At 37.6% G+C, this 26,644-nt stretch overlaps 1 protein-coding gene across 8 annotated transcripts in view; it reads left to right on the top strand.

The window, feature by feature from the left end:
- GSTCD (glutathione S-transferase C-terminal domain containing) overlaps positions 1-26,644 on the top strand; it is a 126,734-nt gene that overhangs the window by 19,019 nt on the left and 81,071 nt on the right. For all 8 annotated transcript variants that reach the window (XM_087437773.1, XM_087437774.1, XM_087437772.1 and 5 more), the window contains one exon: positions 1,479-1,572. In XM_087437773.1, the coding sequence (XP_087293899.1) occupies positions 1,479-1,572 (94 nt within the window). The remainder of the gene's footprint in view (positions 1-1,478; positions 1,573-26,644) is intronic.

The raw sequence follows: 26,644 nt of genomic DNA, 5'->3' as shown, positions 1-26,644 counted from the left end.
AATGATAAGGCTGTAAAAAAATAACATGGGATGAGGGGGTGGAGGTGATGGAGGTCGGATCCCTTGTAGATAGGGTGGTAAGGAAGGCTTATCTGACGAGGTGAAGACGTTGAGCAGATAACCTGAATGAATATTTGAAGATTTGGAGGAAGTGTCTAGGCAGAGGGTCCAGCTATAAAAAGACCCTGAGCAAATCTATAGAGACAGAAAGTAGATCAGTAGTTGCCTAGGGCAGGGAGTTGAGGGGAGAATGGAGAGTGTCTGCTAATGGGTATGGGGCTTCTTTTTGAGGTGATAAAAATGTTCTCAAATTAGATGGTGGCTGTGGTTGCACAACTGTGAGTATTCTACAAACCATTGAATTGTATGCTTTAAAGAGGTAAATTTTATGGCATATAAATTATATCTCAATGTAGTGGTATTTTTAAAAAGACCCTAAGGTAGGAATGAGTTTGGTGAAATGAAGTTCAGTCCAGCTAGACTAGAATAAGGGAGGTAGAGAGGTATATGATGTTAGAGAGATGTGTTCCTCTTTCTGGATGCAAGTTAAGAGCTCTAGACCACTATACCTATAGATACATCTCTGCCCCAATAAAAGAATCTCTACACTCCTTCCTTTGGGACTGGGAATTCAGCTAGTTTTCATAATGGAAAGTAATCTCATGAACTAACTGATACAAGGGGTTAATGATAGATTCTCAGGGATTTTTCTTTTGAATAGGATATTCCTGAAGATAAAAATACCTGAACCATGGATATTTATCCTGTGGGCTGTGAACACAGAATGTGATTGGAAGGGATCTGGGAATCCATGTGTATGCCATGCCACTGTCTGTAGATCAAATAAATAAATGCACAACTTTTAATATGGGGAAGGAGCCTGAGAGTTTTTTTATATATTGAAAAGTGGTCATAATTTTTGAAAATGTTGGGAACCATTTGGTTAAAACAAAGGGATCCTTTTCTAGAGACATTGCAGGCACTTGTAAAAGACTGGTAAGGATGATATTTTTGGGTGTATGTCAAATTGAAGGCTTTTTGGTCCTGTAAATGTAGCTCCTAGGCTGTGGGGGGATTTTCACATATGTAAAGACAGACCTTAATGGGCATATATGTAGAGTCAGTTTTTGATTACATGGATTGTTTTTGATAAAACTTTTATCCTCAGGTGACTTTTCTGTTTGATGCCCAATAAATTTCTAGGTAGCTTATTACTTCTATATAGTTTCAGGTAATATTAAAACATAGCATCAATTTCTTTTATCTCAGTATAAAAAATAATAGAAAAGTAACTTTGCTGTCAAAAGCTCAACACTGTTATCATATTTCTTTTGTAACTAAATATTTTGAGGAATACGTGATGATTGTTAATATTTATCTTCCTCCTCACCACTATAGAAAATAGAAATTTGGCCTTCTAGAACATAACAGGAGTTTATTAATTCATTCATTTGGAAAGGGCCTATTTCCTTTTCTAGGAAAAGGGCATTGAAGTGATGTTTTCTCCCCACCCTTGCCCTGCTTGGACCCTTGACTGGAATAGTCTTCCTGCAGCAGTGAGCCCAAAAGAAGGTGAGTATTCTTTTCTCCTTACTCATAATCTGGATCCCCTCTTCAGATCCATCTTCCAATTCTCTAATTCTCTCTTGGACTATATCTAATAGTCTGTTATACTATCCATTGAGTTTTCATTTTATTTTTATTATAAAAATTTTGTATATATACATTACTCAGATTTAATATTTTACACACTTTTCTACATTTGCTTCATCTATTCCCTTCTTTTTCTTTGCTGAAGTATTTTGAAGCAAATTCCAGATATGTCACAGTATAGTACACACATCTGAAGAATATTGACATCCTAAATAATCACCATGTCATTATCACACCTAATAAAAATTAACAAAAATTACTTGATCCTCTAATAACTAGTCTGTAATCATTTTACCCTATTGTTTAAAATATTATTTGAAAAAAAATTTTTCGTAGTTAGGTTTTTAGTTAAATAATTATATTTTTAATTGCTAGAAGTTATATTTGGTTTGTTTGTTTTGGTAATAACCTTTTCCTTGCTTGTTTCAGTTTCCTCTTTTTATAATTTTTTGAATATAGTTATTTTATATTCTGTATTATTTCTAATAGCTGATGTCCATAGAGGTCGTCTTCTGCTGTTTGTTTTTTCTATTGACTTCACTCCTGGTGTCTTATTTTCCTATTAGTTTGTAATTTAAGATTGTGAATTCATTTTGGGGCTACCTAAATTTGTGCAGATCTTGCAGGGCCTGGGTTGGGAGTAATTCCCATAGAAAGGATTTATATTTGCTTATGCCCGACATCTCAAACTACTAGAACTTAAGACCATTTAACATTAGTTTTTCAGGTTGAGATTCCTACAACCTTTTCTATCTGGAGCTGAGGTTTAAACAGACAAGTTACCTTTTATCATCTTCCTTTGCTATTGAGTGGGACTTTTTTTTTTTTGTGAGGGAGATCAGCCCTGAGCTAACATCCATGGTAATCCTCCTCTTTTTGCTGAGGGAAACCGGCCCTGAGCTAACATCTATTGCCAATCCTCCTCCTTTTTTTCCATTTTTCTCCCCAAAGCCCCAGTAGATAGCTGTATGTCATAGTTGCACATCCTTCTAGTTGCTGTATGTAGGATGCGGCCTCAGCATGGCCGGAGAAGTGGTGCGTCGGTGAGCACCCGGGATCTGAACGCGGGCCGCCAGTAGTGGAGCGTGCGCACTTAACCGCTAAGCCACGGGGCCAGCCCCAGGACTTTTTTTTTTATTGCATCTTTTCATAGCTTTTCACAGTTTCTGCATTCATGTAATGATATTGGTTCTAACTCTCCACCATGCTAGGGATCAAGGACCAGCCTCTCCTCTTTGTCTCGCTGTTCAACCATCCATCCCTATTATTAGCAAACACCCTCCTGGCAGCTGTGCTGTCAGTTCAGGATTATTACACTGCTTTCAGTTTCTTTTCTCCTTTTTAAGGCCCTATGGATTTTCCTTACTCTCAGAAATCCATTTAGACATGTACAGGATGATTGTTGAATTTTAAATACCATTTTAGGCATTTTTAGGTGGAGAACTTTTTTATAGCTCGGTGTTCTGTTTCTTTAATTGTTCACCTATTCTTTAGTTTTATAGTAAGCCAAATATAACTTGATTTTCAAACGCTCTTTGCCTTCCTTTTTCATATTCTTCTCTTCTGTGATGCTTCCCATTCTATTCGATTCTGTCAATCAAGGGAATAATTTAGGATTCTTCCAGAATGGAAGATTATGTTGGGCAGTTAAGAACTCTGCCTCAAAGATATTTTATAAAAATGAAATTTATTTTTTTGGTCTTTAAATATATGAAAAATAGTCACTAATGAATTTGTTAATGTTTATATTTTAAGTATTTTCTGACATTTTGAAAAATTTAAGTGTTTGTTTTTATTGTACTTGTAATTGGATTTTTGGTATACTCTTCAGTTGTATAGATTTTGAACAGGTTGAAACTATAGTTTCATAAAAATCAAGTTTTCATTAATATTTATATTTATCAAGAAATGAATACAGAGTTTTCTACATGCCACGTATTTTGCTTTATCCATAATTAATTTACTATGAAGCCAAAATAATATTTTGACTTATTAATTGAGCAATCAGTTACATCTGCTCCCAACTCAGAGATGTGACATTAAGCATTCGTGCCTGGTCGCTTTCCTGGTTAGATGTGCATATCTCACAGCTCATAGAATCTGTTACTCATTCTATCCCTTGAATTGGATCACCTTGTTTTCATAAATATTATGACAAATAAGGAGCTACATGGTTTACTCACATTTCATTCACTATTTCTTAAAAAGTTTATAGTCTTTGTTAAACTAAGGCAGAATGGTGGCATTTTAGACTTTCTGTTTTCAATTCTGGTAGTTTCAATTTTGCATGGTAATAGAATCTTTGTGAGATGAAATTATTATACATAGAGGTGTGGAGTGTTGTCATGATATGTGTTCTAGTACTGCCTTTTAGGAGAGATTGAATTGTAATAAGATTTTATTGGTACTTGGTTCACTTGGATGTCACAAAGACTGACTCCTTATGCTGAATCCACTAAGATACCACCAAGATTGCACCATCCACCGTCGAGATTGTGGTGCATATTATGAGAATCATCCTCATTACTAACAAAGGCTGTGTTAATCCTCATGATGGAGTCTACTATATTTCTTTAGCCTGTCTAATCTCCCACCCTCTGCTCTCACTCATTTCTTTCCCCACACCCTACATACCATTCCCTGAACTTTTCTGTTTCCTTATACAACCTATGTTTACTATCTCCAGGCATTCACTTTTATTTTTCCTCCAGCCTTGAATATTCTCCCTCCTGCTTCCCCTTTTATTGAAATTATACTCATCTTTTAAGGATCAACTCAAATGCTGCTTCCTTCGTTAAGCCTGCTGCATGGGCTATGGAGTCAGCCTGCCTGATTTGAAACCTGGGCTACTAACTCACTAGGTTACCTGTGGCCAGACTCTCAACTTCTCTGTGCCTCAGATGCCTCATCTGTAGAATGGGAAAGATAATAGTACCTACCTTATGAGATTGTTGGTGCATTCAATGAATGAATATATAAAGCGCTTAGCACAGTGCCTAGTAAATAGTAAATGTTAAATAATACTAAAATAGTAGTCAGAGTTAACTACCCCCTCTCAACATTCCTTTAGTACTTCCTTGTACTGCATTTTTGGTGTTTATAGTATGCCTCTCTTACACTATAGTTACTTATATGCATGTTTTCCTTCTCCCATGGACTGTGGACTCTGAGTATGGGACCCTGTGGATAGGGCCTCAGTCATTTTTTATTAAATTGAATTGAATTGAGACTACAGATCCTTTTTTTAACTTCCCAAATTTCTACTTACACCAGGCAACTTTTTGAATTCTTTTGTTTCATATAGATTTAAAAGGCTAAAACAATTGAGACTATTTAGTTTGAAGAAAAAAGACCTGAAGATGTAATTCGCATCCTCATCGTTGTTGTTGTTGTATTTTCTATGGACTGTTAGGAGTAAGTAGCAGATATCATGCTGCCTCACTTCTAAATACCTAACTTGTGCTTTAAGAGCAGGAACGTTTTCTTACACAGCCATAGTATAATGATCAAAACAGGATATTTAATTCAGTACATACTGTTAGTCGATAGTCCAGTCAGTTGTGTTACGTTTGTCAGGTCTGTTTAGTCTCCTGTAATGTGAAACAGTCTCTCAGCCTTTCTCTGTCTCTCAGAACATGGACTTTTTTGAAGAGTTCAGGCCAGTCTTGCAGCATGTCTCTCAATTTGGACTTGTCTAATGTTTCCTCATGATTGGATTCCAGTTATGCATTTTTGGCAGGAGCACCACAGAAATGATGTTGTGTCCTTCTCAGTGCATCATATCAGGAGGCACTTTATGTCAGTGTGGGCCCAGTGATGTCGACTTGAACCAACTGGTTAAGGTGGTGTCTGCTACGTGTGTCTACTGTAATGTTACTATTTTGCTCTACTGAATTAGTAAATAGTTTGTGGGGAGATATTTGAGACTACATAGTAGCTTGTTTCTTTTCAAAATTTCACTCACTAGTGTATATTCATTTGATGTTTCTTGCCTGTGATAGTTGCAAAATGGTGATTTTTCAGCTCCATTGTCTTTCTATAATTATTAGATGCCACTCTAATGTAAGAAAGTTTTTCCCATTTATCCACCTATTTATTATCAGTATTGACTCATGAATTTTTATCTTATTAAATAAGTTATAATCCATCAATGTCATTATTATTTCAGTGCTCAAGTTGTCCCAGGTTGTGAGTCCCTTCAAGCTGGCTCCTGATCCTTTGGAAATGCCCAATCATTCTATGATCACTTCCTTAATTTCTGGCATAACAAAATATACAGGCTCATTTTTGTCATTTCCCTGCCCACCCCTAGAATCAGCTGTTTCTGCAAGGAGCCCTGGTTTCTTTTAGGAATAGTATTTAGAAACTAAGATCTGGGCACTCACTGTGCTCATAGCTAATGGAGTGTTACTGCTTCTAGGTCCTCTCAGCAGAAAGATGTATGATAGCTAGGTCTATGAGGAAATACATGTGCATATACACACGTGTACGTACACACACGGATAATCACACACATCAATGTCCACATGTCTCTGTCTCCTTATCTATATATATATATTGAAAATCATGAGTTTGTACTGATACCTCTAATTCCAATCCAATACCACAAGATTCTTCCTAGTTCTTTTGAATTCAATCTCTGTATCTACCTCTTCTAACAGTAAAAATCATAGCTCCCAACATCACCTGTGTATTTGCTCATTTGTTCAGTCCTGCAGTATATGAACAGTAATTTCAGAATTGCTATACCCATGCATCTGTGAAAAATATGCCTAGTGAGTTGAATTCCGGATTGTTTGCAGTTGTTTTCACCCTTGAGGGTATATGGTGCAAGTTCTCATGCAGATAGTTGTAATCAGATGGTGCTATATAATATGAATTATAAATAGTGAGGAATGAAAAGTTTAAGTTAGTATTAATCACATCCCCAATAGAAAATATTTGACCAACAGTCTCCTACTGCACTGAGAAGATTCAGGCAGTTGCGTACTCTCTATTACTATTTGGCTTCAAATGACTGATTTCCTACTTGAATGAACTAGGATCCACACTCTCTGAGTCTGAGGACTCCTTCCTTTTGTTAAGTCCGGTGGCACCTCTGTTCTTGCACTCTGAACTTCTGCCCTCTGACGATGGAGGAGGGAATGGATATAGTCTTTTGCCTTCAGACCTAGGATAGAGCTGCCCTAAGCCACTCACTCCGTGCAGTATTTCCCTCTGGCCCTTCTGTTCTCCAGTAGTTTTTAGTTGATTTTTTGTAGGTTGTAGGTTCCTGTATTACGAGTTGCTTCTAGCCCAGGGTAACCATATCAGTCATATTGGAGGGAGGGGAGTCAGAAGCATGACCTTATTGGGATAAAGGCCACAAGAAGATAGTTCTTAGGTGTCGTTCCGGTTATAGTCTCTTTTATTCTTATGTTCAAAGTTCCACTGTCTTAGAAATGTGGCCCAGTTAGGTATACCTGAGGCCTTGTTTTTTCTTTAGAGCTACACGAGAGCACCATCTCCTAGGGAGACCGATATGGGAGTAGCGCGTAAAACCTTAAACATCACCACCCATTCACCCTCACCCCTGCCACCCAGTTTAGAGTATATACTTATCACTTGAGATAAAAGAAAACATTTTAATGGCACAGTTTTGCCAGAAGGAGATAGTAAGTTCTCTCCTTCTTGAAGGCTTTAAACCCAGTAGATTTCATTTGCTTGGGATAGTCATGGATTAGAACAAGGATTGCAAACTGGTGCATTCTAGCTCCTTTTATATAAATCACTGATTGAATTAATGGTTCTAAGGGAATATACAATTTTTTAATCCTAGTGGCAGATTATTCTCTCTTAGTAGCAAGATATTTCTTTTTATCAACCTTTATGTATGGCAAGTATAGATGACTTAGATTTTATATATATATATATATTTTTTTTTTTAATTTATTTCTTCCCCTAAAGCCCCAGTAGATGGTTGTATGTCATAACTGCACATCCTTTTAGTTGCTGTATGTGGGACGTGGCCTCAGCATGGCCGGAGAAGCGGTGCGTCGGTGCATGCCCGGGATCCGAACCCCGGCTGCCAGCAGTGGAGCGCGAACACTTAACCGCTAAGCCACGGGGCCAGCCCAAAGATTTTATATTTAAAAGCTTATCCCGGTAAGGATCATTTACGTAAATATCCAGTTTTTTTCTCATTTATTTTCTGTAAAATGTTTGGGGTTGAAAAGAATGAATTGATCCTTGACATGAGGAAAGCATATAAAATAAGATGGTGATACATGCTGTAACTAGTGAAGAGTGGCCTCAGTGCAGAGTCTGTGCCCTCACCCCCGCTTTGTCGCCCTTCCTTTCTTCTTCCTCCAGAAGTGATTGGGTGCGCAAGGGAAGAGTGTGTCAGGTCTTTGGAGATGGTTGGATCCAAGGCAGAGAATGGAAAGACTAACCAGAGCCTTTGCTCCCACAGGGATTCTTCACAAGTTCTTACCAACCCTAGGGACGTGGTAAAGAGCATCATTAGTTGCTGTTTGTGCCAGAAGGCCACGCATGCTAAAAGTTCACCATAACAAAGAATTGTCTCACCCACAATATAAGTAGTGCCCTCCTTTGGGGAATCTAAAACATAAAGTTTGTTTTAGGGCCTCTAGGCAGAGTGTAAGGAAGCTTCATTGCCCTAAACCATTGCTTTTCAAAGTAGGACATCCATCAGAATCATTCGGAAGCCTTGTTAAAACAGATTGCCCGGACCTACCCCAGAGTTTCTCACACAGGTCTGAGCTGGCGTCCTAGAATTTGCGTTTCTAAGAAGTATCCAACTAACCCTGCTTCTGCTGCTTTAGGGACCACACTGTGTGGAGTATTACCCGAGGTAACTGAGATAGTTAGTGCATGCATTGGCTGCTTGATTTCAAACTTTTGCCACCAAAATAAGAACAACAAGATTAAAGCTTTCTATTTTTCTTTACAACCTAAAAAATTATTTTTTTGCTGTTATTGTGGAGTACATCACATATAAGAGCTTGTGCATACCTCTGAACCGTTTGGTAACTATGAAAACTTCTACTTGAAGCCGATTATAGCAACAAATATAAGTGGAATAGCAGTATTTTGATAATGTAAATAAAAATAACTGTCTCTTTCAAGAAATTTTTTTTTCCTGAAATACTAGTCTTAGATTCTTATATTTTCCACCACACTAGACAAGATTCAAACTTAACATATTTGTTTTCTCAGTTCGAAAAAATTATTCTCCAGGGAGACAACATAAGGATATATTCTCCCCAACATTTTTTTGTTTATATTGAATAACTTTAGATTATAAAGGCTATTACATTTTGAACTTTTTGGCATTTAAAATACTAAAAGCACACTAAGAGAATGAGATCAAAGGGGGTTTTTTATCCACTTTTCTGGGGAAAAAATTCCCTAACATAAATGTTTTTCATTTCTCTAAGTTATACTTAGCTGTGAAATCCAAAACCTGACCGTATTTGACTCAGAACTCTACAAATTTATAGCTGCTTTCTCTTTCAAGGGTGAGGTTCTTAACAAGCATTTTGGTGCTTTACCAAAAGTAATACAGTCTTTCATTTAAACTGCATTTTAATCTGAAGCTAAAAGCCTCTAAAAAATAGTATATATAAATATAGGCAGAATTTATATTAAATGGTTTAAAATATAACAAAGCCTCAAAGAACAAGTTTGTTATTTGCTTAGTGGTGTTCTTTTGATTGAGTGCCAAACACTAGTATATACAGGTGTAGAGACCAAGATGGAGAGAGAGAGAGATCACATGTTATGCATATGAATGATTTAGTGCAGACCATGTGTGCAATTCATTTTTTCTAGTAGAAAGTAGGAGAAGTCAGCAATAGTAGAAGTAGTAGAAGTAATGGAAACTGGCAGAGAGTGGGGTAAAATTTTACTAGGCAAGTTCTTCAGATTATTATAGCATTAGACGTTCCTTGTATACAAATGTTAGTCTTTTGTAGAATAATAATTAATCATACTTAGTAATCAAGAGAGGTAGTGCCAATGATAGGAATATTTTTATATTGGTTTTAATCAGTAACCATTAGGTGAATTTTTTAATTAAAAAATAAAAGTACTGTGCCATGTTGTAATCTTTGCTGGAGTAGAAGGTGGCATAAAGAGGTGGAGAACTAGTAGAAAGCTATCTTTATTTTTCAGCTTTATTTTACTTTCTTCATGTGAAATTTTGAAAGGTTTTAAGTTTCTTTGTGTGAAATGTTAAAAGTTTAAATAAGAAAAAAGAACCATATAAAATATACAATTTATTATAATTATATAGTAATAACTGATTTTTTTTTATTTAAGCCTTTTTTTTTTTTTTTTTTTTTTTTTTGGTGAGGAAGATCAGCCCTGAGCTAACATCTGTTGCCAGTCCTCCTCTTTTTGCTGAGGAAGATTGGCCCTGGGCTGACATCCGTGCCCATCTTCCTCTACTTTATATGGGACGCCACCACAGCATGGCTTGACAAGCGGTGCATCGGTGCACACCCAGGATCCGCACCTGTGAACCCCGGGCCACCAAAGCAGAGCACACAAACTTAACCCCTACGCCACCAGGCCGGCCCCTATTTAAGCCTTTTTTATTTTAAACCTTCAAAAAATTTTAAACCTTTTAAAGTTTCACATGAAGTAGCATTTAATCAAACTCTCCTCAAATTTATGTATAGGTTTAACACAATTTTTGTTAAAATCCCAACAAGATTTTTTGTAGATATCAACAAGCTTATTCTAAATCTTACATAGAAAAAAGAATTTGGAAAAGAATGGTAAAATAGAGACAATCATTCTATTCAATGTTAAGCCTTCTGGTATAGCTACAGCAATTGGAGAGAGAAACATGCATCAGTAGAGCAGGACAGAGAACCTACAGAAGGGTGTAAAAGAACTCAGTGGAGGAAGGAGAGTCTTTTCAACAGGTGACGTTATATAAAAGTTATATAAAAGTTAACTCAAAATGGATCATGGATTTAAATGTAAAAATTAAAACTATAAAACTTTAGAAGAAAATGTAAAAAATGTTAAAAAGCTTTGGGAGCTGGGATAGAAAAGGAGTTCTGACACCAAAAGCACAATCTGTAAAAGTGTTTTCAAAAAATTGGACTTCATCAGAATGAAAAATGCTCTGCCAAAGACTCTGTTAAGAGGATGATAAAACAAGTTGAAGACTAGAAGAAAATGTTTGCAAACCCCAAATATATACAAATCTGACACAGAACTTGGATCTGGAATATATAAGGAACTCTCAAAACTCAGTAGTAAACAAACAAACAAAAAAGAATCCAACTGGAAAATCAGCAAAAAACGTGAACAGACATTTTACCGGAGAAGATATACAGTTGGCATGTGTGCACATGAAAAATTGTCTACTTCTTAACCATCAGGGGAGTGTAAATTAAAACTACAGTGAGATATCACCACACGCAAGATCACTGTACAAGTACCACAAGACTCAGCAATTTCACTGTTGGGCATTTATCCCCAAGAAATAAAAACTTACCTTCACACAAAAACCTGCACATGAATCTTCATGGCAACTGTATTCTTAATAGCCCCAAACTGGAAACAACCCATGTGTCTTTCAGTGGATGAATGATGAAGCAAACTTGGATGTGTGGACTACTACTCAGCAATAAAAGTAGTACCACTGATACTTGTAGCAACTTGGATGGATCTCAGGGGCATTATGGTTAATGAAGAAAGCTAGTCTCGGAAGGTTACTTATATGACTGCATTTATTTAACATTCTCAAAATGATAAAACGAGAAAAGGAGAGCAGATTAATGGTTGTCAAGGACGGGGATGGGCATGGCAGGGTGCTGCTGTGCAGGGGGTTCCCTGTGGTGACGAGGTGGGGATATGAATTTGTACATGGGATCCAATTGCACAAAACTCTACCTACACTCACGAATGAATGCATGTAAAAACGTGAACTGAGCGAGGTCTGTAGTTAACAGTATTGTGCTAACAATGATTTTCCAGTTGTGATATTGTACTACAGTTATATAAGATGTCGCCACTGGGGAAGCTTGGTGAAAGGTTCATGGCACTCTGTGCTATTTTTGCAACTTCCTGTGAGTCTATAATTATTTCAAAATAAAAAGTTAAATATATAAGAAATATTGGAAAAGATCAAGAAAATAAAGAATATTCTGGGCCGGCCCTGTGGCTTGGTGGTTAAGTGCACGCGCTGCAATGCTGGTGGCCCGGGTTCGGATCCCGGGTGCGCATCGAGGCACCACTTCTCCGTCCATCCTGAGGCCGAGTCCCACATACAGCAACTAGAAGGATGTGCAGCTATGACATACAACTATCTACTGGGGCTTTGGGGGGAAAAAATAAAATAAATAAAATCTTTAAAAAAAAAAAAAAAGAATATTCAACATTTCTCAGCTCATCCCTTTTTTTTTCTTTTTTTTTTTGTGAGGAAGACCAGCCCTGAGCTAACATCCAATGCCAATCCTCCTCTTTTTTGCTGAAGAAGATTGGTCCTGGGCTAACATCTGTGCCCATCTTCCTCTACTTTATATGGGACACCACCATAGCATGGCTTGACAAGCAGTGCCTCGGTGTACGCCGGGGTCCGAACCCACGAACCCCAGGTCGCCGAAGTGCGCGCACTTAACCGCTGTGCCACCAGGCCGGCCCCTCAGCTTATCTTTTTTAAAAAATATTTGTTAGAAAACTTCTGGAGATCATTTATAAACAAAATGATAGTTTGATACAAGGCAAGAACTATAAAGACATCCTCAAGTATTTCCTTTGTAATGGGTAGCAATGCAATGCTAATCGACAGATAAATGTTGACTTTCACTCTTGGCACACAGTCCATTTCACAGGCTGCTGTTCTCAAGTTCCCAAAGAAGTGGAGAAAGTCAAGTTGACATAACATAATTTGAGTTTCTTTATATCAACATTGCTTCAGAATAGTAATTAGTATTGTGTAGGAATAGCTCAAGTATTCATCCTGGCCAACCGTCTGTACAAGGGCTCCTGCCCCACCCCCGGAACACTGGAAAGTTCCTTGAGGATGTCGTGCTGCTGTATGTGTTATGGATATTATGATCATGAGGAGAAGTAGGGAACGTTCTTTCATACAGACGGCTTAGTAGTGTCCAATTTCAATTATATGTTTGCATTCCAAAGTACTGAAAAGTGGGACTGAGTGTTTTGTTCTGATTGTCACACGGTTGAGTGAATGAGTTTATTTTGAACTTTAAATCAGCTCAGTGTGGAAATGACACAGTTGTATAACATTGTACTATTAACTAAATTGTCTGGAACCACTTTGCTATAAACAAGGCCTGAAAAAGAGTGGCAAGATTAAATTCAACTTTTACTATTTCAAATTCCTCCACAAATAAAAGTGCAGGGCCAGTATCTACCATAGAGGCAGCAGTTCTTCAGCTGAGGGAGAGTTGATGAGACGGCTCCTTAAACCTACACAGCCTTAGGCTTGTTGGATTTCTTGTCTGTCTTTTTCTTTTTCTGTTTTTAGCCATGAAACCAGATTGTCTTCTTAGGAAAATATAGTGCTTTTTTTTTTCTTTTTTTTTCGGTAAGTGTTCTTAACTATGGTATGTAATTAAGGAAAAAAGTTAAAAGTCATCTTTTTCTCTTGGAGTTAGATTTGCTGTAATTCTTCCCAGTATTATGTTATGCTTTGTTCTATCCTCTGGGTTAGACTTCAGAAATCCTCTTTATAGACCATATTTTCAAGTGCTTTGCAAGCAGAGTCCATGATGACTGATGACCAAGAAAGGCTTTAATGGCCTATTTATCTAGGGTGGATAACAGACTCTTCTAAGAGTATTGCTTTTTAAAGCAAAATAAAACTATTTCACATGAGGAAATATTTATATCATTATATGAATTTATCTGAAGTTTATTTCAATTAGGTCATAGGTAGAGTGTCAAAATTATTTGGAAATTTTTTTGTCTGTGTACAAATGAACAAATTGAGAATTTGATGAACAATCAAGGAGATTTGGGTCTATTCCTGACTCCAGTAGTCATTTGTTATAGCAATAGGCAGGTTTGAAAGTTACCATGGTTTGTTTTAGGAATATTATGAGTTCACGGATAAGAAACCTCAAATTATCCATTCAAGAGTGAATATTCTTAAATATTATTATGTTTCAGAGATTGAATTGCTTAAAAAGGTTGAAATAGGATTTATATGAGCAATGAAATATTTATTTCTGAAAAACAGTACAAGGCAAGGGTTCTGATCTCTTCAATTTTGTTGAGATGTAGTTGGAGTGGGACCATTTTAATTCAGCAAGACCTTTCTGGTGAACGGATCTGGAGCACCGTTCCAGTCCTGCTATGTTTCCAGCATCACCAAGTTCTCTTAGGACTGGGGATGTGTAGCCATTTCAAGATAAGACTTTTTCTAAGAATTTTCTTCCCTGTTTTTTCTTTATGAATTTTTCCAATGAGCACAGATAATGGGTATCATAATAAGAGGCTTTGATGTTTTAGAATGAGGCAGCTTTAGATGAAAATTTGCAGAAATTTTATATTAATTATTAATGAGTGAATTTTCAATATACCCATTTTAAGTGAAGCAAAACTTACTGTTGGTGTCATCCAGAAGCAATGAAAAATAGGAAGGAAACTTTGCTCCAAAGCAAAGATATCTGCAATAAAGCATTTAGTTCCAGCCTTTAACATTATTTCTAATGAGGACAAATGAACAAGCAACCCAGAACATTTGCAGAGTTGTGTATAGATTCTATATCACTGCTCTGAGAGCCCTGAAAGATGACTTCTGTTTATAATTAATGCAAACCAGTTCTGTGTTAATTCCATTTTGTACCTTTGCAAAGAGGTATTTTTATATGGTTTAGCTCTGGATTGCCTTTCCAGACTACTTTGAATATTTCACGCTAAGTGACACAGTTTTTAAGCTTAAAAACTCTTGATATTGCTAAACTTTCAAGAATTATTTTTAAAAAATTATAAATGTTTATAATCACATTTAGGAGACCGAGGGAAAACTAATGATGTGGGCCCTTATTATTCTGCTCAAGGAAACTAATTAGTGTTATTCATTTCAGTTTAAATTGGCACTCTCCGTGCTATTCCAGACAGTTATGATTAAAATCAACTCAACTACACAATGAACTATTTTATTCTCTGCTTTGAACCAGCTCTGCTCAGCACCCAAACCCATTCATTATTTTTATTTAATTAGGCCTAACTTACAGTGGGGAGATACCTGAAGCAGGGAAATTTCCCTGATAGCTATACAGTCACAATAGCTCACAGGCTCCACAGCCATACAGGTGTTCAAGGTGGAACCATCAGAAAAATTTTTTAAAAATTATCCTTAACCATGAGACAAAAGTATAGTCATAAATAGAAAACTGTCATTATTTAAGTGGCATAAGTATACAGCATTAGTAATCAGTAGCATAATGTTTCTTAATGTGAGTTTTCTACACTTATTTGTGGAAAATTATTAAATTAGTTTTTATGTTGAAACCAGTCATTGCATTAGAAAATTGGCTGTATTCTAGACACGTAAGTGCAAATGTATGTGCTTCCTGGGAAAGAATACCCAGGAATTCTGCATGTGATTACATAGCAAATATTTTATAAAACTAGGGTCAACTCAATTCCAAGGACAGCTCCTTATCTTAAAAACAAATTATTTTATGTGGTAGTTTTACTCCAACTTGTCTATTGCAGTGAGAAAACAGAAGTATTTTTGTGGCAGTACGCACATCCAACAACTAGACACGAAACACTACTTGTAGAGTTTTTGGGGGAGAGGTTAGATAGGGCCAAGCCCTCTTTTTTTTTTTAAACAACTTCATTGACTAAATACTTCCATGCTCTTTGGGACATAGTCACACTTAAATTTTTTCAGCAAAACAAGAAAGGAAAGAAAACCAAGCTGCCAAAGGCAATGTTAAAGAAAATGACTTAGGAAATTGCTTTCCAGTCATGCATTTCTGCTTTCATCTAATCTAGATGGTTTATTGCAAAATCAGGTGATTGTTGGATTAATCGAACTGTGATCTAACCAAAAAGATGTTTTAAAATAATTTTCTTGTTTATAAAATAAGTGCTTTTGATAAGTTTCTTTCAAGTGACCTTAAATCTCATTAATAAACGATATTCAAATGTCCACAGCTGCTTTTCATTAGATATTAGATTCTGACTTACACCCTTGATCAAACTCTTTAAAAAGTGATTGTATGAGTCAGATTCCCAATAGGAAAAGATGGCACATTCAAATTGGGATTATTTGAGGCAAATTTGTATGTAGAGAGATTAATTGCAAAGTTGTAGAGAGGATGTCTTGAACCGTAAAGGGACAGAACAGGAACCCAGGGTCAGTAGCCGCAGAGGTAGCTGTTTCTACCTCCAGACCTGACTGGACGTGAAGAGGGAAAGAAAGGAGAGCCAGTCCCCACTGCAGGCTGCGTTGAGAGGGGAGCAACCTTTGCGCAAGAGACAGGGGCAGCCTCAGATGACTTCTGGTGTGAGAGCCAGAGGAAAAATACCCTGCCCTCATCCTCCTTTACCATCCCGTCTCCTGCTGGGGCTTCTCACTGACAAATCCTTCCAAATGCCAGAGGGCCTGTTGAGGTAGCCCATGCAGGCTGACCTCCAGGGCAGACAGCTGGTTGACCTTGGAGGGGGCAAACCTAAGATATCTGGCAGATTAATTATGGAAATTCAGAGCTGAGAGAGACAGTAAAGATCATCTAGAATGAGGAAATTTGAGGCTCATAGAGAGGTTAAGCAACCCGCGTTGTGTAACACACAGTCAAGACGGATTGTCAGTCAGCTGAGTCTAGACTTTCCCTCTACATCCATTATGCTTCAGAATTACACCACAGTCACCTCTTACAGCATCCATGCAGATGTCTTGTGTGCAAAATTACACTGATTGTATTGCTATTGTCTTAGCAAAATTAATAAAATTTGTAATTTCTTAACCTGGGGGTGGAAATGTTTTGGAATAGTAGTTCATCCGACAAAAGTTATTTCAGTCCATACAATAATTCCCTGAAAATTACCTTCAATGACCATACCTGTTGTAGAAAACTGCTGTTTAAGGTGATTTTTCTTAAATCCTGGAGTTGTGGGGATAAGGTACAGAGAAGAATTATAATAACCCTCTGACTATTGGAGTCTTTGCTTAAAAGACTTAGAATCTGGAACTGATATGATTAAAATTAAAAGCAGCATATAAAAATATATTAAGAATTTCCATTATTCAAGATGAATTCTACCTTTCATTGTTGGAATATGACTACTTTTAACGTTTTCGGCTGTTTGCTTACCTTATTCTTTTCACTATTCTGTTAATACTATCAGGTCATATTGTATCAAGTAATTTCTCACTTGTTGAATGCGTTTGTGTTATACCAGAGGTAAGGTTGGAGCACCTCTTCAAATTCTGCTCACATTCTGGAAACCCTTGACCATGGTACTCACTCTGAAATAAAAGATCTTGCTTAGGAACAGCAAATTTTGTGCATTTCTCACACACTTCTCCTTTCTCATATAGCTTGTGTTTTTAGCAATACAGTCAGCTGCCACATAACATTTCAGTCAATGACAGACCGCGTATATGGTGGTGGTCCCATAAGATTATCATGGAACTGAAAAATTCCTGTCTCCTGGTGACGTGGTAGCCATCGTAACATTGTAGTACAATGCATTATGTGTTTGCGGTGATGCTGAGTAAACAAACCTACTGTGCTGCCAGTCATGTAAAAGTAGAGCACATACAATTATGTACAGTATGTAATACCTGATAATGATAATAAACAACTATTTACTGGTTTATGTATTTACTATACTTTTTATTGTTATTTTAGAGTGCACACTTTCTACTTATAAAAAAAAATTTTACTGTAAAACAGTATGCTGTGTTAAACCAGCACCAGCCTCATACATCTCATGTTTACTGTGTCTCTTGATTGCATTATTTTCTCTTGTGCTTGATTTAATCTCATGTTGTTTTGTTCATCATGGCCCCTAAGCATACAAAATCCACTGCCAATGTTGCCAGTAAGAGGCCACGTCAAGTGATTGACCTGGAAATGAAATGAAAAGTGATTAAGGACTATGAAGGTGGAAAATCAGTGATGATTACTACTCACCAGTCAAGCATGTCCCATTCTACCATAGCTACGGTCTTGAAGAACAAGAACAAAGTGATGGAAGCTGCTAAAGGATCTACTTTATTGACAGCAACGAGACTTAACAAAAATTCGAAAAGGGCCTATATGAGACATGGAGAAACTTCTAATGACCTGGATTGAAGACTAGACACAGAAGTGTATCTCTCTCAGCACCATAACAATCACAGCCAAAGCAAAAAGTTTGTTTGTGAAGTCGAAAGAAAAGGCTGGACCCAAGTACAAGGTTGAATTTACCACTAGCTCTGGGTGGTTTAAATGGTTCAAGAATCATTATTACATAATGTGGAAGTGAGCGGTGAGTCTATGAGTGCTGATGTGAAGGCAGCTGAAGAATTTTTGGAAACTCTAGATAAGCTGATTATAGAAGAAAATTACTTGCCAAAGCAAATATTCAGTATGGATGAAACCTTCCTGTTCTGGAAATGGATGCCTGAAAGGACTTTCATCCATAAGGAGGCCAAGTCAATGCCAGGCTTCAAGGCTTTTAAGGACAGGATAACAGTCTTGCTTGTGGGCAATGTTGCAGGCTACAAACTGAAACCCTGTGTGATCTGGCACAGTGAGAACCCCAGGGCCTTCGAGCATATCAGTAACACACACTGCCAGTGTACTATAGGAGCAATAAGAAGTCAGGGATGACCCAGCTCCTCTTCCAAGATGCCCTCCTGAATTGCTGTGCCAGCAAATGGAGAAATACTGCTTGGAGAATAACATACCTTTCAAGATTTTGCTTACTGTTGCTAATGCTCCTGTATATCCTACTTTTATGGTGATCTTCATCCCAATGTCAAAGCAGTGTTTCTCCCTCCAAACACCACCTCTTTGATCCAACCAATGGATCAAGGAGTTATAGCAGCTTCTAAGGCCTACTACCTGAGGAGGACCTTTGCCCAGGCTATTGCTGCAACTGGGGAAGACAGTGATGCTATTCTGGGAGGATTACAACATCTGTGACTGCATCAGGAACCTTACTTGGGCTTGAGGTGATGTCATCACAGAGTGTGTGATGGCATCTGGAAGAAGACACTCAAGAGGTTCATCCATAACTTCAAAGGATTTGCCAAAGATAGGAGGTTGTGAAAATCAACAAGGCTGTGGTTGAGATGGCAAACAACTTTAACCTGAGTATGGATGAGGGTGACATTGAGGAGCTCCTAGAGGTGGTTCCTGAGGACTTGACTAATGAGGAGTTGTTGGAACTGGAATAGGAGAAGAGGCAAGAGAAAAGGAAACTACAGGAGAAGAAAAAGAAAAGAACACCCAAGGAAATTCACAGTGAAGGGTTTAGGTTAAGCTTTTGCAGACCATAACGAGCTCCTTAAACAGTTTGAAAACATGGAACCCAACACCAAAAGGTTTTCATTAATAGAGAGGAATGTTTATGGTGCATTATCTGCTTACAAGCAAATCTATGATGAGAAAATGAAACAAACCAAGCAAACCACCATGGACATATTTCTGAAAAGAGTGGCATCTCCTCAAGAAGAGCCTCAGGCAGGTCCTTCTGGATGTGTCCAGAAGAAGACATTGTTATCACAGGAGATGGCAGCTCCATGTGTGTTATTGCCCCTGAAGACCTTCCAGTGGACAGGATGTGGAGGTGGAAGACAGTGATGATGATGATCCTGACCCTGGGTAGGCCTAGGCTAATGTGTGTTTGTGTCTTAGTTTTTACAAAAAAGTTTGAAAAGTAAAACATAAATAAAAAAATTTAAAAATAGAAAAAAGCTTATAGAATAAGGATATAAAGAAAATATTTTTGTGCAGCTGTACAATGTGTTTGTGTTTCAAGCTGTGTTATTACCAAAGAGTCAAAAAGTTAAATAAATTAAAAAGTTTATCAAGTAAAAGTTACAGTAAGCTAAGGTTAATTTATTATTGAACAAAGAAAAATCTTTTTTTATAAATTGTGTAGCCTAAGTGTACAAAAGTGTACAGTGTTTATAAAGTCTACAGTAGTGAACAGTGCTGTCCCAGGCCTTCACATTCACTCACCACTCACTCACTGACTCACCCAGAGCAATTTCCAGTCCTGCAAGCTCCATTCATGGTGAGTGCCCTATACAGCTGTACCATGTTTTATCTTTTATGCCGTATTTTTACTGTACCTTTTCTATGTTTAGATACATCTACATGCACAAATTTACCATTGTATTACAGTTGCCTACAGTATTCAGTACAGTAACATGCTGTACACGTTTGTAGCCTAGGAGCAATAGGCTAGACCATAGAGCCTTTGGTAGTAGGATATACCATCTAGGTTTGCCTAAGTACATTCTGTGATGTTTGCACAATGACAGAAGCGCCTAACGATGCGTTTCTCAGAACGTTTCCTCGTTGTTAAGCAAAGCATGACTCCAATGAAGAAAATCTGAAACCCAAACAGTTGTATTTATGTAGGTTATTGCTAATAAGATCTTTTATATCTCTGTCTGAAGGAGTAGAAATGATTGACGTCAGCTGGGCTTTTCTGCTGCAGCTGTGATTGTAATATTTAGTTGTAAATCCTGCATTGTACCCAACCTACTTCACACAGAGATTCTCTTGGTTTTCTGCTAATGAGAGACCCTCTTTAGGTTTGAATGCCTGTGAATATATAAGGTTCTAGTCAAAACAAGACTACTTCAAAATAAATGCATCATTTTCTTCTTTTTAGAAAGCAATAAACTGTAATTAGTGAAAGTATATTCTAGCTTTATAAATACTTTCACTGGATCTTTAAACATTTTTCTTCCATACTTTCTGTTCATCAGGCAGTGTGATAGAACTTGTTATTTAATGTCAAACTATGTTAAAGAATTCAGAGACTTCATATAGTTACAGTATTTGCTTTTGAGAAAATTCACTTAAAAATTTGAAACATAATACAACCATCCCGTAGTATAATGGCTAATTTTTAATGATTCCATAATATTTCACCAAATAGATTTAATATATTTTGCTTAATTACCTGCAGTTGAATATAAACTTGCTCTCAACTGTCACACTACAGATAACACTGCATGAAAATGTCCTGCACATGGCTTTTCCTATACTTTGAATTGTTTCCCAAAAGTGAGATGATAGAATGAAAGGGTGTGAACATTTTTGTTGCTTATGGTACACATTGCTAAGTTGATTTCCGAAAAGGTTTTAACTAGTTTATTTTACCGTCAGCAATATTCAGGAGCCCCTGCTTCATCCACCTTCACTGGCAGTAGTTCATCAGACATGTTTTGGTAATTTTTACAGGGTAATAGGGATAACTCATTTTATTTTGTGTTATTTTATCATAGCACGGTTTAATACTTGCATATATTTTTCTTAATATCTTTGTCTTGTCAATCTGAATGAATTCCTTAATAAAATGAATATATTTATGTTTATTTGCTAAAGATATTTTTCTCAGAATATTGTTTGCCTTTTATTTGGCAGCATGTTTTTCTTAAAGCTGAAAAATTCCACAGGTTTTCTGTTTTAGTTTATTTTGTAGACAGAGAGCTGTAGCAGCAGTGGGCAGTTTCTGTACATTCTTACAGAGGTGGCATCTCAGACAGGCTAAAACAAGAGCCTGTGAGCTCTAGAAGTCAGCCAGCAGTGGTAAGATCAGAAATCTGAGATTATTTTTTTTTTATATATAATTTTATTTATTTATTTATTTTTCCCCCAAAGCCCCAGTAGATAGTTGTATGTCATAGCTGCACATCCTTCTAGTTGCTGTATGTGGGACGTGGCCTCAGCATGGCTGGAGAAGCGGTGCGTCGGTGCATGCCCGGGATCCGAACCCAGGCCGCCAGCAGCGGAGCACGCGCACTTAACCGCTAAGCCACGGGGCCGGCCCTGGGATTATTTTTTAAACTGCATGTTGTTGTGTTAATTTCCTGTTTGTCCTACCTTAACTATTTAGGAAAGTGTTTTTAAAATGGCAGCCTGTCTTCATTGTGCTAATGGGAGCCCGAGAAAGATTTTTTTATTACTGAGCAAGAATAACACACCCCAGAAGGCGGCATGAAGTGATGATGGGAATTCAAGTGAACCCACTTGAACGGCGAAGCTTCAGGGCACACAGTAGAGGCTGCTTGGTCCAGTTTCTCTTACTCCTGAAGGGTTACATGTTAGAGTCGTTTTTAGTTTCAATAAAGGAGATTCCCTTACCAGTGGCCATCTGCCCCCAAACAGACTGAGCTCCTTGAGGGCAGGGGTCGGTATTTGCATTTATAACTCTTATGCCTGGCTGAGGGACCAGCACAAAGAAGGCAGAGATTTCATGAGTACTTCAATAAAATAATGAGTGAATTGTAGGAGCAAAATAATATGAGAGGCAGTTGGAGTTGAAAACATAATCCTGAAGCTGACCACTGAGCGTCCTCAGAGGAAGAGAATAAAGAATTATCTGATTTTTAAAAATTTACTGAAAATAACAATATCTGCAGACACCTATATGAACTCAGAACAAAAATGGACTTTTTTTTCATTATTACAATGAGACTCATGCTTTTTAGTGGAATGGTCGGTGAAATGCAATACATTAATTCTTCAAAACCAGTGTTTTGAGATAACTCAGTCTTATAATTGTGTCCCTAAACGACAGAGCCTGATGGTTTTTGCACATCTGCCTGAGTGGGCCGTCTCATTGGGTCTGTGAAGCAGTACTGGACAGGAAACTTATGTGTTCTCCTCCTCCGCAAGATGCAGAAGACCAGTCCAGAAAACTTATGCAACCTAGTAATTTGGTCAGTTAATAGCACAAGCATTTTGCTGAGATTTGCCAAAAAAAGAAAGAAACAAGGGAGAATTCGGGTGCAAAATACAGTGAATTCTAAGTTGGTGAAGGCTCCTCAAGGGGTAATAGCCTCCTAACCTGAAACCTGGAGAATCTGCTTCAGCAGCAGAGTTTCCTATTGGGAAGCCCATAGGAGGAGATAACTCTCCAATAAGTCTGTGTTGTTTGGAAATAGATGCCTTCTAGAACTTTCTTTAAGGAAAACAGATTTAAAAGAATTTTTTTCCCTTAATCCTCTATTTTCTATGAGACTTTGATCTTGCCAGCTAGGTTTTGCCAACTGTTACATTTTGCGACCATAATTTCCATGGTTGTTAAGGGATTACTGAATTGGAAAGACTGACGCAGTAGGTGTTGTAAAAGGCCAGAAAAGAAGGATATTGATTTTTGGTTGGGAAAGCTGTCAAGCAGGTCTTGGAGCTGGCCTTGAAACAGAGTACACGTTAGATTAAAAGAAAGAAGAATGTGAAGTGTTGTAGTGAGAACAGCATTTCCGAGACTAGAGAGAATGGGTAGGGCATTTCAAGTGCATGTCAGAAAACTGGTTTTATGAAATAATGCGAGCTGTGGAAGGATTGGTAAAGTGGGAACAACTCACTGAGAGTCTCTAAGGTCATAATCTATGCTTTTTTTTTTTTTTTCATAATAAAGGCCAATTTTTGTGCAAGGTGTTGTGGGGGTTGCTGTTTTCTTTTGATTTCCAAAACATTTTCCATGGTTTCAAAAATCTTCATAAGGACAAATAGCAACTAACAATTTTATGCATCCCTTTATACTTTTAAATGTTATTTCCTAAAAATGAACTTTCTGGACAGAACAGGCATCAGCACTGGTGTAATCTGTTAATTTTCTGGCCTGTGGACATGAGGAAGTGCCGTTCTAGAGTATGAGTACCAGGACCAGTCTGTCTGTTGAGAGAGCAGAAGAGATCGTCTTTCCTTGAGAGAAGGCTGTGGTAGATTTACTGTATGGAATATAAAGCAGTGTGTGTCTGGCTTCTTGATTCTGCAGACTTTTATTTGGCTTGCTCTGTCATTTGCTTCTGGGGTGTAGCAGTGTGGGCATACACCGTGGAGAGAAACTTGACCAAAAGCACGTGGAGAGAACTCCAGCTGTTCATTTTGCCAAGGGGTCGTTAGCCTCCTTGTGTGCCTTAAATCTAAGTCACTGCTTTGTGTCTGTGAGCTGTGTCACCCTCAGTCACGTCTGCTGTAGTTTGAAAATTCTGTTTCTGGAGTTGCTTGTTACTGACCGACTTCATTTCCTCTTGTCGGGGAGGGACTGGGCAGTGCTGGGCCCCAGCCCCACTCTCCCCAAGGGAGGAAATTCCCCAGGTTCTGAGTGAGACAGCAGTGTATTCTGTTGCTTTGTTGTCAGGCTGCAAGTGTCTTTGCCTTCAGGCCCTGAGGCCAGATTTCAAGTGTTTTCCCAAAGGAACTTCTCACGTGGAAAACAGTCCTCCCCTGAGTGATTTTTATCACCTAGTAAGTGGTTCAGGTTGATCCTATCAGCACTAGGTGGGCATCTGACTGAAGGGCATGTGAGTGGCAGATCGTAGCAATAGGTTATGGGTTTCGGCTGCCAGCTTGAAATCCTAGGTGAACTCACTTAGGTTCCCCCCACCTGTTTTAGGATATTCTTAGCATTTAGTTATACCAAGCCAAACTACAGTTTATTTGGAGTTACTGCTTTTTCTAGGTCAATTAACATATCTGATTTAAAAGTGATAGCACTGAAACAGATGGAGGAGGGTTCCTGAGTGGGCAGGTCCGTCCCAGACCTGGCCAGTAGGTCTGACCTGTTACATCAAGATGTAGTAGCAGGTGTTGGTGTTTGCCGGACAGCAGTTTGGTCGTGTTTGGTGGGAAATGCTTAGTGCAGTGTGAAGCTGACATTCCAGAGCTCCCGGTGCCGTCTATAGTGACTGGTTTCTGTTGATGGACTCTTCGCTTTTTTTACTTACAGACCCACATAAACTTTTAAAAATTGATTCTCAGTTTTAAATTGATTTATGCCTTTATTTCAGATAAGGTTGTTTGAATTTGCCTGGATATTTTTATTCTTGAGTGTAATATCTACTGAGGAATGGCTTTCATTTCACTCTTTCCTGCATGTTTTTAAGTAAAAATAAATTTTAGATTTTGAAAGGTCAATTAGTCAATTCAGCTGTTTTCAGTTAAGAACAGACTTAATTCACTCCACACAAGCACAAACTATCTCATTAAAAAATATATTGTTAAGTGAGTTTAAGAATAACCGTCTGCCAGATACCTGGCATGCTCTCTCCCTTGTTTACAGGATGAACAAGACAAACACATGAACCGACATCAGGAGTTGGCACTGTATCAAACCTGTCACGATTTCTCCTTTGCTGTAGGAGGCTCCTCAACTTGGGAATTTCACATAAGCAGATCAAAATTTAAAAATGCAGAGGATGTTAAGATTCCTCCTGAAAATCTGTTTTTTATGAAGCCCTTCATTGTTAGTCTGCCATAAAAGACATCTCTCTAGGATGAAGCAAAACAGAAATAAGGGGAAAGGAAAGGGGAATAATTATACTTAAGAATTTAAAAGTTGAGCACTTTTCTTCTCAGCTAGTATTTACATGTCTTTTTAAAGACATAAAATATTTGGTGTGTGCAAGACACTGTCTTAATATTAACTCGTATAATCCACGTAACAACCCAGTGCTGTATGTGCTGTTACCATCCCCAATCAACAGATGAAGAAACTGAGGTACAGAGAAATCAGGTTGTTTGCACAGGGTCCCACAGCTAGCAAAATGCAGAGCTGGGATTTGAAGCCCGATTGTGATTTAAAAGCATGGCCTTTGGAGCCAGACTGTCTTAACCAGTCAGTATGCTGCTCCTCTGTGTTCGCAAGTAAATTGCATACCAATGCAATACCAATTGCAAGATTGCATACCAATTTTCAGTGTTCTACTGCATCATGCATTTTATCGTGCATTACCAAAGGAGCTATTATAAACATAATACAGTTATTTTGATATTTTTGGAAATCTGAAGTAGAATCTGAGATGTACCAGAGAATTATACATTGCATTAAAATTTAGAATCGAAGTTGCACTCTTATGAGTTTTCTGACCACATTTCTCCCATTGCAAACCATCCAAGGTTTTTATACTGCTTTAATTCTCATTGAATCAAAAATATATGTTCACTAATAATTTTATTTTCCCCCAGAGCTAGTTGTGACCTCATCACTTCCAGGGGTCACTGATAAAGTCATCTTAGAGTCATTATAGGCCAAAAAAGAAGCCTTCACGTATTTACAGTTTCAGAGTCATTGTTTGGATTTGGTTGCATTCTTTCTTACATATATTCTCTCATCACTCAAGAAAATTTTTCTCTAAAAGTGATAAAAGTTAAAAGGATTGGGCTATAATAAAAACAAAATGAGGACAGGAAATCACATCAAGAGTCTAACAATGTGCCTCTAAATTACACATGTAATATCAATCAGTCAACCCAAAATGTATTTATTTATATATGTACTTTTATATATACATTAGCAAATGAAAAAGTGAAACAAGTTTTATAGAAAAATAAAAAACGATGTATCAGAAAGTAAATTTTTAATATCTTTAAAATACTTTATGTTACTATTGTATATCTAACTCAGATATGCTAAATGTAATCTTCGGGCCGGCCCCGTGGCTTAGTGGTTAAGTGCGCGTGCTCCACTGCTGGCGGCCGGGGTTCGGATCCCAGGCGCGCACTGACGCACTGCTTCTCCGGCCATGCTGAGGCCACGTCCCACATACAGCAACTAGAAGGATGTGCAGCTATGACATACAACTATCTACTGGGGCTTTGGGGGGAAAATAAATAAATAAAATCTTTAAAAAAATAAAAAATAAATGTAATCTTGTACAACAGCTAATTTATACTGTTGTACATCTCTCCAGTTGACAATACTGATTTTAAACTGCAACAATTTGTTCATTCATGAGTAGGTATAACAGGTTCAGAGAAAGATGTGGGGTAGTTATTATATTAATCTCCTTAGGCTGCCATAACAAAAT

This window comes from Ceratotherium simum, chromosome 12 (genome assembly GCF_057802395.1).
Source record: "Ceratotherium simum simum isolate JZ-2026a chromosome 12, ASM5780239v1, whole genome shotgun sequence".
Classification (NCBI taxonomy): Eukaryota; Metazoa; Chordata; class Mammalia; order Perissodactyla; family Rhinocerotidae; genus Ceratotherium; species Ceratotherium simum.
The sequence above is the reverse complement of the archived record's forward strand: the minus strand, read 5'-3'. Positions and strand labels throughout refer to the sequence as shown.